We start from the raw sequence: 14,317 nt of genomic DNA on the forward strand, positions 1-14,317 counted from the left end.
GGGAAACCCAGCCGAGATGTTGTCTCTGCTGCAGAAGACTAAAAACGACAGGTTACACTCTGGTAATTGTAAACGATATATGACCTCTCTCTCTCTCTCTCTCTCGCTCTCGCTCGCTCTAGCTCTCATTTCCTCACCTCGATTTCTTTTCACATAAATAGCAACTGGTAAAATCAATAACCCAATAAGTTCAGTCACGGATAACGGATGATCAGAACATAGATACAATGATCCCCGAACGGAGCACAACTGTCGAACAACGTGGATATTAGCAGACAAGCGGAAACAGGGGGAGGTAAGCCCACTGAAAAGATAGGATGGGAGCGTCAATTGTTTTTAAAGTAACGACAATACTGGAGACAAATGAAAGCAATATCTCGGAATGGAATTAGCCTTCGTATAAAATCGCGGATATGGAAGATTTAGAGCATTTGTTCCACATCCTACCAGCAGTAAAAAAAAAAAAAAAAAAAAAAAAAGAAGAAGAAGAAGAAGAAGAAAAGACACAATCAGCCGTCTCGAGTTCGGTGGAGCTTCATCTTATAGACAACCAACTGACATGTGCTATTCCTTGACCTTCTCTTTAAAATAAATATTAGTCAGCGTGATAGAATGTTAATATAACAGCCTCATCTAGCGGCAATGAAACCTATCCTCGTTCAGTTGCCTTAAATTGGACTGGAATTAGTGCAGGGTCCTTTCAGCAGCGATGTTCAGCTATTAGTCTACAACTACAAACGTATTAAGGAAATTCCGAGCACTTTCCAGCCCGCTTGCAGAGCGGAGAGCTGGGAGTGCCGCGGCATTATCCTTCCATGTTAATGCAGCCACTCATGCGTGTAACGCGCTGTAGCACCTAGGCCAGAATTCCTTCAGAGAGGCATTCAAGGCGGGTATTAGCAGGGCGCTGTTTCATACCAGCCCGTGAAAGCGGCGCCCTTAAGGGATCTGGGATCTGTAGGCTACATTTCGGGGTTGCGTGGAGACACTGTTGTCCTGTTGTTTGGATTGTCTGTTTTGTGCCTGAAGTTGCACAAGCGGAAAGCCCTCCGATTGCATGTCCCCCGCGGCGCGTTCCTCAACGCGCGTCCGGAAAATGAAATTTGGGTTCTGCCAGCACAGCGGTCTGTTATTCCCAAAACCATCTAATTGAGATGCATAAATGTTATGCTATCCATCAGATATTTGCTACTCAACGCCTATCCCCTGCTAAGTGACAGAAAAACAAATAGAACAGTATTTTAATGTATGGACACGATATGGCAGATGAAATTTAATCCACTTGCCATTATTACTATGCCTCGGGACTCTAGCCTGAGGAGTCGGTCGCTCTTTTGATAAGATTTCATTTAATTATGCCTTTTGAACAAACCCACGAACAGTGCGCATACTCATTACAGTCGGCTTCCAGAGTTGCTAAACTGAAAGAATTACCCTAAGGCTACTCATCATTACACACTCTCTAATGCAATTAGTCAATAGCAGCTACAATTTTATTGCATTTCTATTTTATAGAACAAATGCTGTGGTGGTACGTAACTTACGTACAGAATGCATGCAACATAAAGCAAGATTGTAATTGATAATCGTCTGCACATGCGACATTAGACACAAATTTAACATCCATTCTGGCCTTGGAATCAGTTTGTAACTAAATGGAAACATTATATTTCGTGTTCGTTTTCTTTCCGTGTCTTTCTCGCATGCTCACACGCATGTCGCCAGTCAGTAGTCATGGGTTCGGAGCTGGTGCCAGTGTTGTGACTGCGGAGGCGGCTGATGTGTGAAGACCTGGCGGTTTTGATTTCCGCGCGGAGCGGTCGAGAATGCTAATCACGGACGCCAACTATCCGCGCGCCCTCCGCGCGCGCTCTAGCGGCCGGTGTGATAGCTCCCTCTATGGGCGCGGTCGGTTCACTTTTCTACGACTTCTGCAGAAACGCGAGAAAGCGTCACCAACGGCACGTGTAGCTAGTTCATTTAGGCAATCATGCCATTGCTTATACACTCCTATTTGAGTAAAATATCGAAGTCTAGCCAAGGCGAAGCAGGCAGACTTTTATCCTTTGAAAAATATTACTCAACAGCAGATCAAGAGCGGAGAAAAGACAGAAAAAGACAGCAGAAGGAGGAAAAAGTAGAAGAAGAAGACAGCTCTGCCCACTGCGGTGACACAAATGGAATAATGGCAGCTGGTGGAGGTGGCAACACCTGCTCCATACTCCCCACCCCAGAGCTCCCTCGCTTCCCTGGCACCTCTGCTATGACAGATGGAGTCCGAAGATTCGGATCCGTCCTCACTACCCCCTCCACCCCCACCCCAAGTCCCCGAGGCATGCCCAGTAAAGAGGCCTCATGCCTGGGGAACACACAGGTCAAGACCATTCCGCTCACCCAGGATCTCCACAGCAGCACAGGTCAACTGCTTACAGATCGGGTTTATAGTGGCAGCCCATAACAGACCAACAGGCGCAAACATTAGTGCCCCCAAGTGATCATTATTGGAACTGCAGATATGTGGTTTTTATGTACCATTGCATACGTACCACTTGGTAGTATCCACCTGACCAAGTTCCTATTCAAAGAAATTGGTCAAAACAGTAGATTGTTTTTTGTTTGTTTGTTTGTATGGTTGTTGTTTTTTTAAAGAAACTAAAATGTATTTGATAAATAACTAAAAATGTCATAAAAGTCAGAAAAGATGGATGTGGGTGTTGCATGACCTTTTGGGTTCTCACTGCCTGAAAATGATACATCAAAATAAGTGGTGCACCCTTGAATGAACTGAAGTCCACTTTAACGGAATGAAAAAGTGAGCTAATTGCATGTTGTAGTGTCTTGAGACTAGCCCATATCAGAATGGGGATGCCAATACCAAAAGGCCAAGGCATGCTCTCGAGAAACTGATTGGCCAGTTCCTGTCGTAGGTGACCCATGTTTCAAAGGTTAGTGGGGGCAAGAGCCATGCGATTCTTCTTTTGGGCAGTCTAATGATAGTGTATGTGTTGATTTATTGCACTTAGAATTAACTGATGCCATCGCCACATCCTTTCTGTCACTGTCATGTAAACTAATGAGAAATGCTTAAAAAAGGACATTCATCAGCACTCAGGCTATCATTGATCGTGTCCCCTGTTAGAATAAAACGGAAGCTGGTGTAAGGAGGAGGTAATAGGTAAACAAGCAAACAACTCTTGGGTGTTTCTATATTTGTCTCCTGTCACTGAAGATCTAAAGTAATTGCCATTCTAGCCTTATTGTGTGTGCACGCTCATTACCATCAAGTCTGCATTAGGTCAAAGACCATTTTCTCCTGCAACAGCAACAAAAGTCCATCTTTCCTCCTTATGTCTGCCACTAGTGCTCCCTCTGGACTCATAATGGCACATTACCCGAGCCGCTGCTGTCCCATGAAACTAATAATACAGCCGTGACCGCAACTACTCCTGCCACTGCATCTTTTATTCCTCTATAAGCATTGGTAGTTTGCAACCAAATACTCCAGTTTCCCACAAAACACTTTACTGATGATAAAAAGAGAGCGAGTCTGTGATTTTGGCTCAAATGGATCTGCAGTTTCTGACTCTACCAGCCAGAGGCTTTCACTGTTTGGAATGACAGCCGGAAAGAGTCAGGGTGACCACCAGCCTCAGCAGTAGGTCTAAATCTCCATGACAACACTCCAAGACAGTGTAAGGCATGCTGGGAGGCCAGTGACCACCTTTCTCCTGGGCGTGCTGGGAGACAGCTATGGATTGGCCACAGAAGTTCTAGAGGACTGAGGTGAATCCACTGAATCTGAGTTATGTGCTGCGTCTATCTTGGAGGACGAGTTCACTCTGTTTCTCTAAGCTCACAAATATTTTCCCAGCAAGAAAGCCTGAATGATTTTATCTTATGGAATTTGAAGGGGAGCATAAAAGATCAAGATGAAAGCTTCATTCTAAGTCATATCTGCTACAAAAACTCAATTCAAAACTCGGAACTCAAAGCAACTCAAAGCACAAGATATCCAACTCCAAAAAGTAACTCATGGTGGGATATTTGACAGTATTTCATAAAATAAAAAGCACATATGTGGAATAATGAGGAAAACTATGCGATGTAGCGCAGAAGAATCCTCTATTAACAGAAGCATGTGGGCTACAGTCACAGGGGCTGTCAGCTTTCCTCTTTACAACCTTCTAACACCAAACGCCCATAGGCAGGTCTCTCTCCCCCCACTCAGAGACAGAGAGGAAGTGCACAAAGACACTGTGTTTTCCTGTCTGCCACCTCCCTCTCCCCACTGCGTGACATGTCTGGGGACTCTCCATCACCACTGTGTGTGGAATGAATCCATGGAGATGCGTTTGGGCAAATAATTGAACCGTTATCACTCACGACTTAATTACACACACAGGGAGTCGCTCCACAGACGCGGCCAGAGCGAGCCAGTCAGCTACGAGGAAAAAAGGGGGAAAAGATAGGGCAAACATCTGATGTAGTTTTTAGATACGGGCAAAGCTGAAAGGGTTAATGCACGAGGAATATGCGGTTTGAGGCAGAGAAAGAGACTCCATTGAAGTGCATTCACCCCTGTCTCCTTCTTCAGCCAGCTCTCCATTCAGGTAAGTTCACAGACCGAAGAACTTTGTTTTGGGGATGGGGGGGGGGTTAAGGTGGCAATTGTGTGCAAGTCGGGGGAGGGGCCGTTCAGTTATCATGCCATTAATAAGCTGCTGGACGTGCAGGGCAAGTGGTGTGGTCTCCGCCTGGTGCCGTGGCAACCCCGGTCGCCAGCGTTAGGTTTGAAGCCTAACGATGCCAGCTGCTGCAGTTGCCAGCCTCTGGGCACTAACGAGCTGGCGGCATTGGAGGAGCGGGGCACCTGGATGTCGGGCATGCAGAACAGGGCACGGCGCACATGGGGAGGCGGGCCGGCGGACCGGCCACACGGGGGGCCAGAGGCACGCAGGGGCTCCGGCGCTCTTTGAAGAACACACCCCCCCCACCACCATCCATTTCCATATTTCATTACACGCTGCGGAGAGACGGGCCCCTGCCAGATGTTCTATTTCCAGCTATTTAAATTTTGACCTGCTTTTCGCATGCCACCGTGCATGAAGAACAGAAGGGAGGAGGAGAGATGGAGGGATCTCAATCACCAGCAGCACAGATGCTAGAGTAAATAAGAAGGTTTGGTGGGGGGGGGGGTGTATTGTGGTGTTCTCAGTTGACTGTTCTGTCTGTCTGAGGAAAGGTCAAGAGAGCAAAGGGAGATTTAACCGTGTTTAACTCCCCCAGTCTGTCTGCCCAAGCGAGAACCGGAGAGCCAGCGGCAGCCGCGTGCTTCCTGACTGACGCCCAAACACAGTTCTGCACTTGAACGCATTCTAATGCCTCACATGCAAATAGCCACGAAACACACAATCCAGGACATGCAAAATAAGCACCTGAACAGCTCATGAGTGAGTGCGCTCTCTCCTTTGGAAAGCCATAAACAGGGCTACAACAGGAATCTCCCTACTCTCTCTCTGGGAGGTTGGACTGCTTCTCCTAACAGCTATTAATATTGAGTTGGTACCGAGAGCACACACTGCACAATATTTCACAACCAAACTATCAGGACAGAGCTGACCTTTCTCTGAGCATGTATTAGAGCGATACACAAAGAGAGAGAGAGACACAGAGGATGGCACAGTGAGAGAGAGAGAGAGAGAGAGAGAGAGAGAGAGAGAGAGAGAGAGAGAGCTATATAGAGAGAGTGAGGCAGAGCAAGTACAGCAGGAATAGCAGCTGTCAACACTTAAGCTCATCCATCACTCTAACCCAATCATCTGTAAGCACTGCCTGGTGAATAACCCAATCACTTGCAAGCATGCACTACTCATAATCCAATCAGAAATAAGGAATCCCAGACTACATTCAACTCCACCTGTCCGCACCACTGAGCTCGTGCCAAGCAAGACGTTGGCCTAGAGGTCACATCAATCTCAGGTCACATCAATAAAGAACATTACTACTGGACATCAATAAAGTTCTGTTCATGAACACCTCTAGAGTGGACATACTGCCTCTCAGAAATATTCTAAACATTATAATTATTTTCCTCTTCTTTGAACCTTCATGCTGGAGAACAGATTCCAGTTACATAATAACAAAAATACTCAATTATCTGCAAGTATTCATATAGTTTATCTCTTGAAACTTAAAAGAAACTTGTTTTGACTGCCTTTTTAACCGCAGTAGATTATGGTGATGTCATTTATATGCCTTTGCCTTTGTATTGCTATTATTACAGTTCCCTATGATTTATTACCAATTGTTAGCTGCTCATCCACCAATGTGTTCTTTACCCAAGAGCAACTTGGTCCTCACCCGCTACACATCAGCAACCTTACTGGTATATTTGAATCCATAGATCTATATTTGAAATATTTTTTTACAAATTATTTTATAGATTTAGCAAATCCCTGAAGTTGGTGGTGAACTATATGAACAAGCTTTCTGTTTTGCTTTGTCATCTGAGTAGATCTAAAATGAATAGAACTTGTATCACTGAATTGCTTTAAAAACCTTCTTCGAACAGTAGAAGCAGACCAAGCTGTTCATCTATGTTTGAAATGAGCTATGGAGTGTTTGAGCATGTTTCGCTATTCTTGTTTGTAATGTGCAGTGTTTGTCTTTGTGAGAATAGCTTACCTGTGCTGCTGCCCTTCTTGGCCAGGGTCCCGTAAAAGAGATTTTAAATATAAGCAAGACTTCTCATGATAAAATAAAGGTAAAATAAAAAAAAAGAGTGTTTTAAAGAAGAAGTAAATAAAAAAGATCTGTAAAAAAAAAGAGAGATGTCCTTCAGAAATTAATTTTAAAAATATACCATTTTCACTCTGTTCAAATGCTTTTCTGTCACTGTTTATCATGTAACTAAATTATGCCAACCAAAAACATATCCAAATCACATATTGGACTGAAGCAACAAGGGTTACGGGGTCGTGTTGCATACACTGGTGTGAATTATAACTATTGGCAGAGAAAGTAAGATGAAATCCTTTGGCCTTTTTCTTCAAGTCTGACATGGGACTTCTGAGTTCTGGTGATAATGAGTTGCAGTATGTAGTTTAATAATATTGACCTTGAAGTTATAAAAATTGAAGAGAAAAAAATTTAAATGCCAACTATTCGTGACTTCAGGAAGTCTGAAAACATTCCAGGAAGTCAATATTTGCCCTTCTCCTCAGACAGGAGGAGGCGGCTGCTCTCTCTCTCTCTCTCTCTCTCTCTCTCTCTCTCTCTCTATATATATATATATATATATATATATATATATATATTTCAAGAGATGGCATAATCCAAAGCCAACATTGGGGCTTTAAAACCCAGAGAACACACAGTGCTGAAACTAATAAGTACAGGCAAATTAGATTAATACCCTCCTCCAGAAGTTTCCTTGTGTGAACGGCTTTAAAGACACCAAAGCATAGCTGTAAACTGGAAAGGACATCTACCACGCTTTACGAGAAGGATACAGGGACATATTGATAACATGATTTCTCTAGAGGGGCCGTGGGGCTGGTGTTTAAATAATAGGGAGGTAAATACATACCTGGGTACTGCCAGCATGTTAGAAGGTAAGTGAACATGCGGTGCAGTAATTAGACAGTGACACTTTTTGGTTGGCACTTTGTTTCTGTACTCTAACTCTGGAAATGAAACAGTGGAGGTGAAATGAAACAATAGCAGATGGGCAAAGTGCAGAGTGTTGTTTTTAATTCAATATTCAATACTGCGTGAATCACGGAGGAACCACAGTCTTTCATACATATGTTTTCCACATTATCGGGGGATCGAAGTAATTGAACAAACAAACCAATGTAAATAAAATTGTCACATTTAATATTTGCAGCCCATTACATCACCAGATGCCTTGATGGTTCTATGCCTGAAAACGGGGCCCTTCAACTTTATTTCCTCTTTCGTCTTGTTTTCAGTGAGTAAAATGCCAACTCAGTCAGACTCGGGTTGGGCAATTGCTTTGGCCAGTCAGGAAACCTCCACTTGGCCCCAAACAACCCCATAGTTGACATGAACAGCGTTAGGTCAGTGTCCAGCTGCAAAGTCATCCATCTACTCAGTTTAGTTGGATCTGAGTAGCTCTCTACACTGTACTCAGAACAGATGAATATTCACTCGAAAGGAAACAGGCATTGTGCTTTAACCTTTCAAACACACACTGCCCTGGAGTAGAGCCCCAGCAGGGGCTCCTGCCTCGCCCCCCACCCCCACGTCTGGGCCAGGCTCCGGCTACCCTGAACTGGATTAAGCAGTTTAGAAGATGAATGAATGAAGGAATGCCCTGGAGTACAAAGCCATAACAATAAAATCCACACCTCTTTCCAATTACTTATAGATCGCTTTGTATCTACATTGCGCGTTGTCAGCAGAAATAACAATTTTGACTTTACTGCGTCGATACTTATGGAAGGAACTATATAGTGCATGGATTGAAAGGATGCACACAGAACGCCCAGCGTGCGCACGGCCGCCGAACGGAGTGGAGCGGGCCGTCCCCGCCACGTGCTTCAGCCGCAGCACGTGTCCGCGCTCACGTCCTGCTGCTCTGCTTTTTTATTCCCATCTCCACATCACGTCCGGCGCCTTCGGACTCCAGAACCTCCGCGACAGATCGGGGATAATAGGCTTCTGGATAATAGGCTCGCTCACGACGCACTGCGTATGACGGCAGGATCCCTGTTAACGGCCGTTTCCCTTACAGTTAAACAGCAGTTTTACACACGTTGTGCTAGTTATTCAAAGAAGAACTGGCAGCCAGGAGCGAAGAGGGAAGGAGACAGAGAGAAAACAAAGCCTTTATTGGTGAAGGACCCAGGCTGTGAATGAATTTTTCTGTAGCGGCAACACACGCCTTACTTCGTCAGTATGGTGTATGTATTTCATTGCCATTACTAAAAGACCAATTCATTCTGTAGGGCATACAATCGATCCCACCACAATTGGCTTTCTCCAGTCCCTCATGCGGCTATGCAAGCGCGCGTGTGGGCGTGTGCGCATTTCTCAGCACATCGATCCTCCTGCCACCTGCCACAGGGATTTTATTAGCACTCCTGCCACCCCGGCCACTTACACACTCGTTATTTCCCTCGTCAGAGTGGTCTCCACAGCGACACGAAACCCTCCATCTTCGGGGGAGGGGGGGGTCGAGAGGTCATTGAGGCCAGCCATGGACTCTCACTCCACCGTCCCCTGAGTTGCAAGACAGCCAGGATCCACACTGTGCTCAGGTTTCCCAAACCTCCGGGGTGTCAGTCTAACGCGGGATTGTGAGATGCCTAAACTAAACAAGTGACCACCACTCAAAAATGGAGTAGAATCATTTTTATTAAAACTGAACTATTTTAAGTTTAGAATGTTGAGGCACATTTACATACAAATTTAGGGCACCGCACATATTGAAACCATGCATTTCATATTTTCTGAAATGTTGACTCCTAATGAGACAAGGTAAAGCCAATTTTCTCAAATTAGACAAGGTTTTAGTTTTTTTTTCACCTCAATTTAGAGACTTTCATTTTCTTTTTAATATTCACCATTCTTTAAAGCCATTAGGCAAAAGCTACCGCCACTCTCTAAAGACAAAGTAACTACCTAGTGTTTCATTAGAGGCAAAAATAAGTAATAACCTTTGGAAAGCTGGGTGAAGCTTTAAAACATGAATTGCTACTCGAATGCGAAGGTCTCCTTGACATTTCACAGCACTGCACAAGCTTCTCATCCACTGTCGCACTTTCTCTTGTCTGAGAGAAGCGAAGGGTGGCCTCGTGACATTTACCAAAGCCATCAGGCACAGCAAAATGACATTCCTAAAGCAGCAGTAGAAGCAGAGGGTGTTCTGTTAGGAAGAGCTCGTTTGATCTGCTCAACTCCTACAGGAACTACACTTAAAAAAAAACAAAAAACTTTGATTTGCTGATAAAGCTACAGTATTCTTCTTGCAAAATGAGGTTATATGACTTCAGCCATATGGAATTACTGCTCGGTTTACGAAAGGAGGGCAGGCATCAGTACAGCATGCATTTTAACGCTTCTGGAACCTGATTCTTTCATGCACAAAGAAAGTGTACACAAAAGAAAACCAGAACAGCACACACAGATGGCTTGCTAAAGTGAATGTTTGACCTCTGCATGGAATGTACTTGAAAATCACTTACAATTCTAAACATGTAATCCATCTGCTCTAAGGGTATATTTTTCAAAAGTAACCCCACCAACCCTTTATAAGAAAAGAAAAACATTGAAGCATTCTTTGACCAGCACGGACCATCCCTACCAGAGCGTTAAAAGTTTTTAAACTACAGTATTGGCCATCAGCCAGGACCTGTCAGAGTCCAGGAGCACAGCAGGACAGATGGGATGTGTGGAGGAATAGAAAGTCCGCCCCTCATTCACTCACTCACTATGAGCTAAGAATACTACAGTACCTTCAACAGGGACTCCAGGCATTTCTGTACTGGTCTCTTGGAAGACAGCCATTATTGCACCACGCTTGGCTCTCTTTGAAAGGTTACGCTTGTGGGAGCTATGGAGGATGACAGTGCTAGAGCTAATTAGTTTAGAACTATGACTTTTCTGACTCTTGCTTTCAGGGACCGGCCTAACAGTACTCTCCAGTGCGCCAGGACACCCACCCCCCCCAGCCAACCCCAACTACCAAACCCTCCCCAAACCCAAGGAAATTCAGCAGTTTCTTCCGCACATTTCCTTCTTTCACAGACAATCACACAAACAAATGAGAATTACCACAATTTTCTCTGTACAAGGTAGATAAGTGTCCTTTATTGTACTACTGTACATAACCATAAAGAACAAGGAAACAGAAGCACTGAGGTTATAGTCCAACTGTATTTAAGGGAAAAAAAAAGGGAATTTGGCAAACACGTAGAGACAAAATTGTGCGGTTTAGCCTCTCTACTTGAGCTTGGTTGGAGAAAAGGACACTGTGGGGAAGAAATGTGCGGCTGGTCTTCAGCTTGCCCTTGGGTACCTTAGTGTCCAGAAGGCTGACAAGTGGCTTTAGAAGTCGGGACGGTCTTTCTTCAGTTTGCTGTAGTCCATGTTCACTGCAAAGAACTGAGCACAAAAAAGGACACCCTCACCATAACAGTTGATCACTGACTTAGAAAAACGGTCATGAAGTGAGGGAGGAGAAATGCAAAATTCTGAATTTAATGACAACCAGCCACCTTAACAAGCTCTTTGGAAAATTCAATAAGTTCGAACCGTGTTTAAGTGTGTAACTTAACTCTGTATCAAATTCACATTAAGGAGACTGCTCGATTAGATTTGTGACTAGTAATGGAGTTTGCATAAAATGAGCTTATGTGGGGCTTAATGAATTAAACTCATTAAGATTGGAGATTAGGTTCTGATACGGTCATTCGCTCTTGCCAGAACTCTTAATTTGATCCCCTTAGGCAACATGGCAACAGTGCAAAGCTTAGACAAGTCCCAACACTCGGCTGCTTCTGGGTAAAGCTGGGAATACCCTGCATAATTTCCCCTCATCTTTGCCGTCACACACCAGTTTTCAAAACTAATGAAATCCTTAGCTTTCAGTTACAAACACTTAACAGCAAAATCCTGAGACGTGAGCAGTTCTTTAATGGACATATTTTAAAATGTTTGTGTATCTACTGTTCAATGAATATTTCTTAATGACCCTAAAAGTCTGTTTATTCATTATACTCTTTTTGGGTGTTAAAATATGTATTAAGGTCATAATTATTAATGCATAATTTGCCAAACAGGTTTAATATGTAGTAAAAATAATTTTATTTATTTATATTTATATATATATATATATATATATATATATATATATCCATAAATAAACACCACTCTTCTGGATGCTGCATTGGACTCTGAAGTGTTTAGTCTTCCTACCTTGTACTGATCATTGGGCCCAAGTTTGTTCCAGGGCTCAGGGTTGTTTTTTTTGTCCCAGCTGTGAATGAAAAATTAAGGCATGCTTGAACTAACAGCACAAAACAGAGCATCACTGTGCCTTCAGCCTCAAGGAAAAGCTAAAGCAACCCAACATACCCATCTCAATAAATTACTGTAAACATACAAAAATGACTGTCCATCTACATTCTAATGTGTAAACATTTACTCTAGCTCATGCATACGATGTCTTATTGTTTTGCACATTTATCAAACTATAAATCAGCCATGATCATACAGCACTGGTCCAAAAAGGTCAAAACTTAAGAGTGCATTTTGAACCCACCAGTAAGCCTTTTTACTTATACTGGACAAAGTCTCGTCATTTGAGCACATTTAGCAGTCTTTCTTTGATGCAACAGGCATCGCTATTTGAATGCATCCACAAATCAAAGCTGGATACACTGTGTTGATCTGTAATAATAGTGCTACTGAATCTTACCAGACATCGGGGTTACGGAGGCCCAAGCGAGCCAGGTACGAAAGGGACATAGTACAGCCTCCCCCAATGAAGATGAAAAGGGGGATCAACTAAGCAGAGGAAGACAGTGGAGAAATTTACATGACAACAGGGAATTTATCTGCCTTCCACAAATCTTCTGCCAAAAAAAAAAAAAAAAAGTGTCTCGTTAATCTGACCTTGACCAGTCAGCGGACCACGCATTCAACAGCCAAGTGGATATTTTAAATAGCATTTTTTAAAAATGAAAAAGGACACTCTCAAATATACGCTCCTGGATGCGCATTTGCAACTCATTGCAAATACACTTGAAGTTCTTGTAATGCGTCTTTTATTGACAATTCATAATACACATTAAATTATATATCTTTCCAGCCAACAAAATGTGCGACAGACACAAGACAACTATACCCAGACAGCTGTTTCTAGTAATACCCTAGCCTGTCCACGCTACAGGTCTCGCCCTTGAGGCCTTGCTTTGGGTGTCATAGCAAACGCTTTCCAATTCATTAGTATTTTTAATGTATATATACACACACACACATAACTAACTGATGTAACGTAATGTAGCGCATGTTAACGCCTATAACCCCATAAATGCAATCAAAAACGTAAAGGTGTTATCGAATCATACACTTAACAGCTTTATTTAACCAAGTTAGCAATCTGTCACTGCTAGCACTTAGGGGTCGCGTCTAAAAACGAATCACAAGTACAACTCTTTGGGTCGTGGTCGCTACGAAACACGTGAAAATTGTTAGCTGCCTAGCCATCGAGCTTTTCAAATAATATTTAAATTTTTGTAAATACGGAGTTCTGTGCGTGGGACATTTAAACAACCAAAAAATGTTTGCCAGTACAAAAAAATGAAGACAAAAGAGTAGCCAGCCATCTTGCACTTAGCTAACTAGATAACTAGCTAGATTCAGCTAACACGGTAGCGTTAGCTATCGTGCTAACGACCTAATATTATTAGTAAAACTCAGCCGCAACAAACAGTCACTAGGTACAATGTTCTGAATACCTTTAATACTTACACTGGGGTGGCTTTTAAGTTGTCGACCAATAGTAGCCAGCATCCTTGCAAACCGAAATTTTAACCTCCCAAAATTTGTAGAAGTGCTGAGCAGCTAACCGGATTAGCGACGGCCTGGGCAAGGTACACGTAATTCTACCGGGCGAGAGGCAACGTCGCAACATGAAGGCGACAAACTCAGAGGTACTTCATGGTGTGCCTGTCCCGACTCTTCTGCAGCTATTGGCATGTGTACTTTACATTACATTAATATTTTCTCAATCTGAAAAGGACTGTATTAAAAGTTAAATTTTATGTTTTGACATAATTTATTTAGGTTATTTTCCAAGGGCAAACCCTGGACGCCCAAACAAAACCATCTCCCATTTCCCTAGATGCTGATCCAGGTTGAACTTGAGGGATATTTGTTGTTAAGTGTTTGCATACAATTTGCATGGGAAATTGTATTCCTATAATTACTCTCTATGAAATGGGCGTTGTAATTTACATCTAGTGAATTCCATCAGTAGTGAATGGTCTGGTTAAGGGCAATATAGGTCAGGCAGCCTTTCCACTCTGCACACACGATAATGGTCCTTATATGGTGTAAACTGATCTGTGATACTTAATTACCTTAATACTTAATTAAAAATCAGTTAGAAAGATACTATTACTATATTAATAATTCATACATGAAAGGGTTAAAATTATGACTGCACCTAAGAAACTAAAATATAACAGCTACACGGCGAGAGCGAGAAGCATCTCCGCCAAGACCCTTAGGGCAGGTTGTTTAAACGGTGAGTTTGGAAATGTGGTTTTGCTGCTCCGCCAGTTTT

General features: G+C 43.1%; 1 protein-coding gene across 1 annotated transcript; it reads right to left on the bottom strand.

Moving 5' to 3' along the window:
- Positions 1-10,805: 10,805 nt before the first annotated feature.
- ndufa4l (NADH:ubiquinone oxidoreductase subunit A4, like) lies at positions 10,806-13,664 on the bottom strand. The gene is made up of 4 exons (XM_026997823.2): positions 13,501-13,664; positions 12,446-12,534; positions 11,944-12,004; positions 10,806-11,130 (listed from the first exon to the last, which is right to left on the bottom strand). Exons 1-4 carry the CDS (start codon positions 13,540-13,542, stop codon positions 11,074-11,076), a joined length of 249 nt encoding a protein of 82 aa, XP_026853624.2. The 5' UTR covers positions 13,543-13,664; the 3' UTR covers positions 10,806-11,073.
- Positions 13,665-14,317: the final 653 nt, after the last annotated feature.

The sequence above is a fragment of the Electrophorus electricus genome, chromosome 1 (assembly GCF_013358815.1).
Source record: "Electrophorus electricus isolate fEleEle1 chromosome 1, fEleEle1.pri, whole genome shotgun sequence".
NCBI lineage: Eukaryota > Metazoa > Chordata > Actinopteri > Gymnotiformes > Gymnotidae > Electrophorus > Electrophorus electricus.

Excerpts from the sequence above, each read along its gene's own strand:
- ndufa4l (XM_026997823.2), bottom strand. The coding sequence starts at position 13,542 with ATGCTGGCTACTATTGGTCGACAACTTAAAAGCCACCCCAGT. Across the intron at positions 12,535-13,500 it reads AACTTAAAAGCCACCCCAGT|TTGATCCCCCTTTTCATCTT; the intron begins GTAAGTATTAAA and ends TCCTCTGCTTAG. Across the intron at positions 11,131-11,943 it reads GGCCCAATGATCAGTACAAG|TTCTTTGCAGTGAACATGGA; the intron begins GTAGGAAGACTA and ends TTTTGTGCTCAG.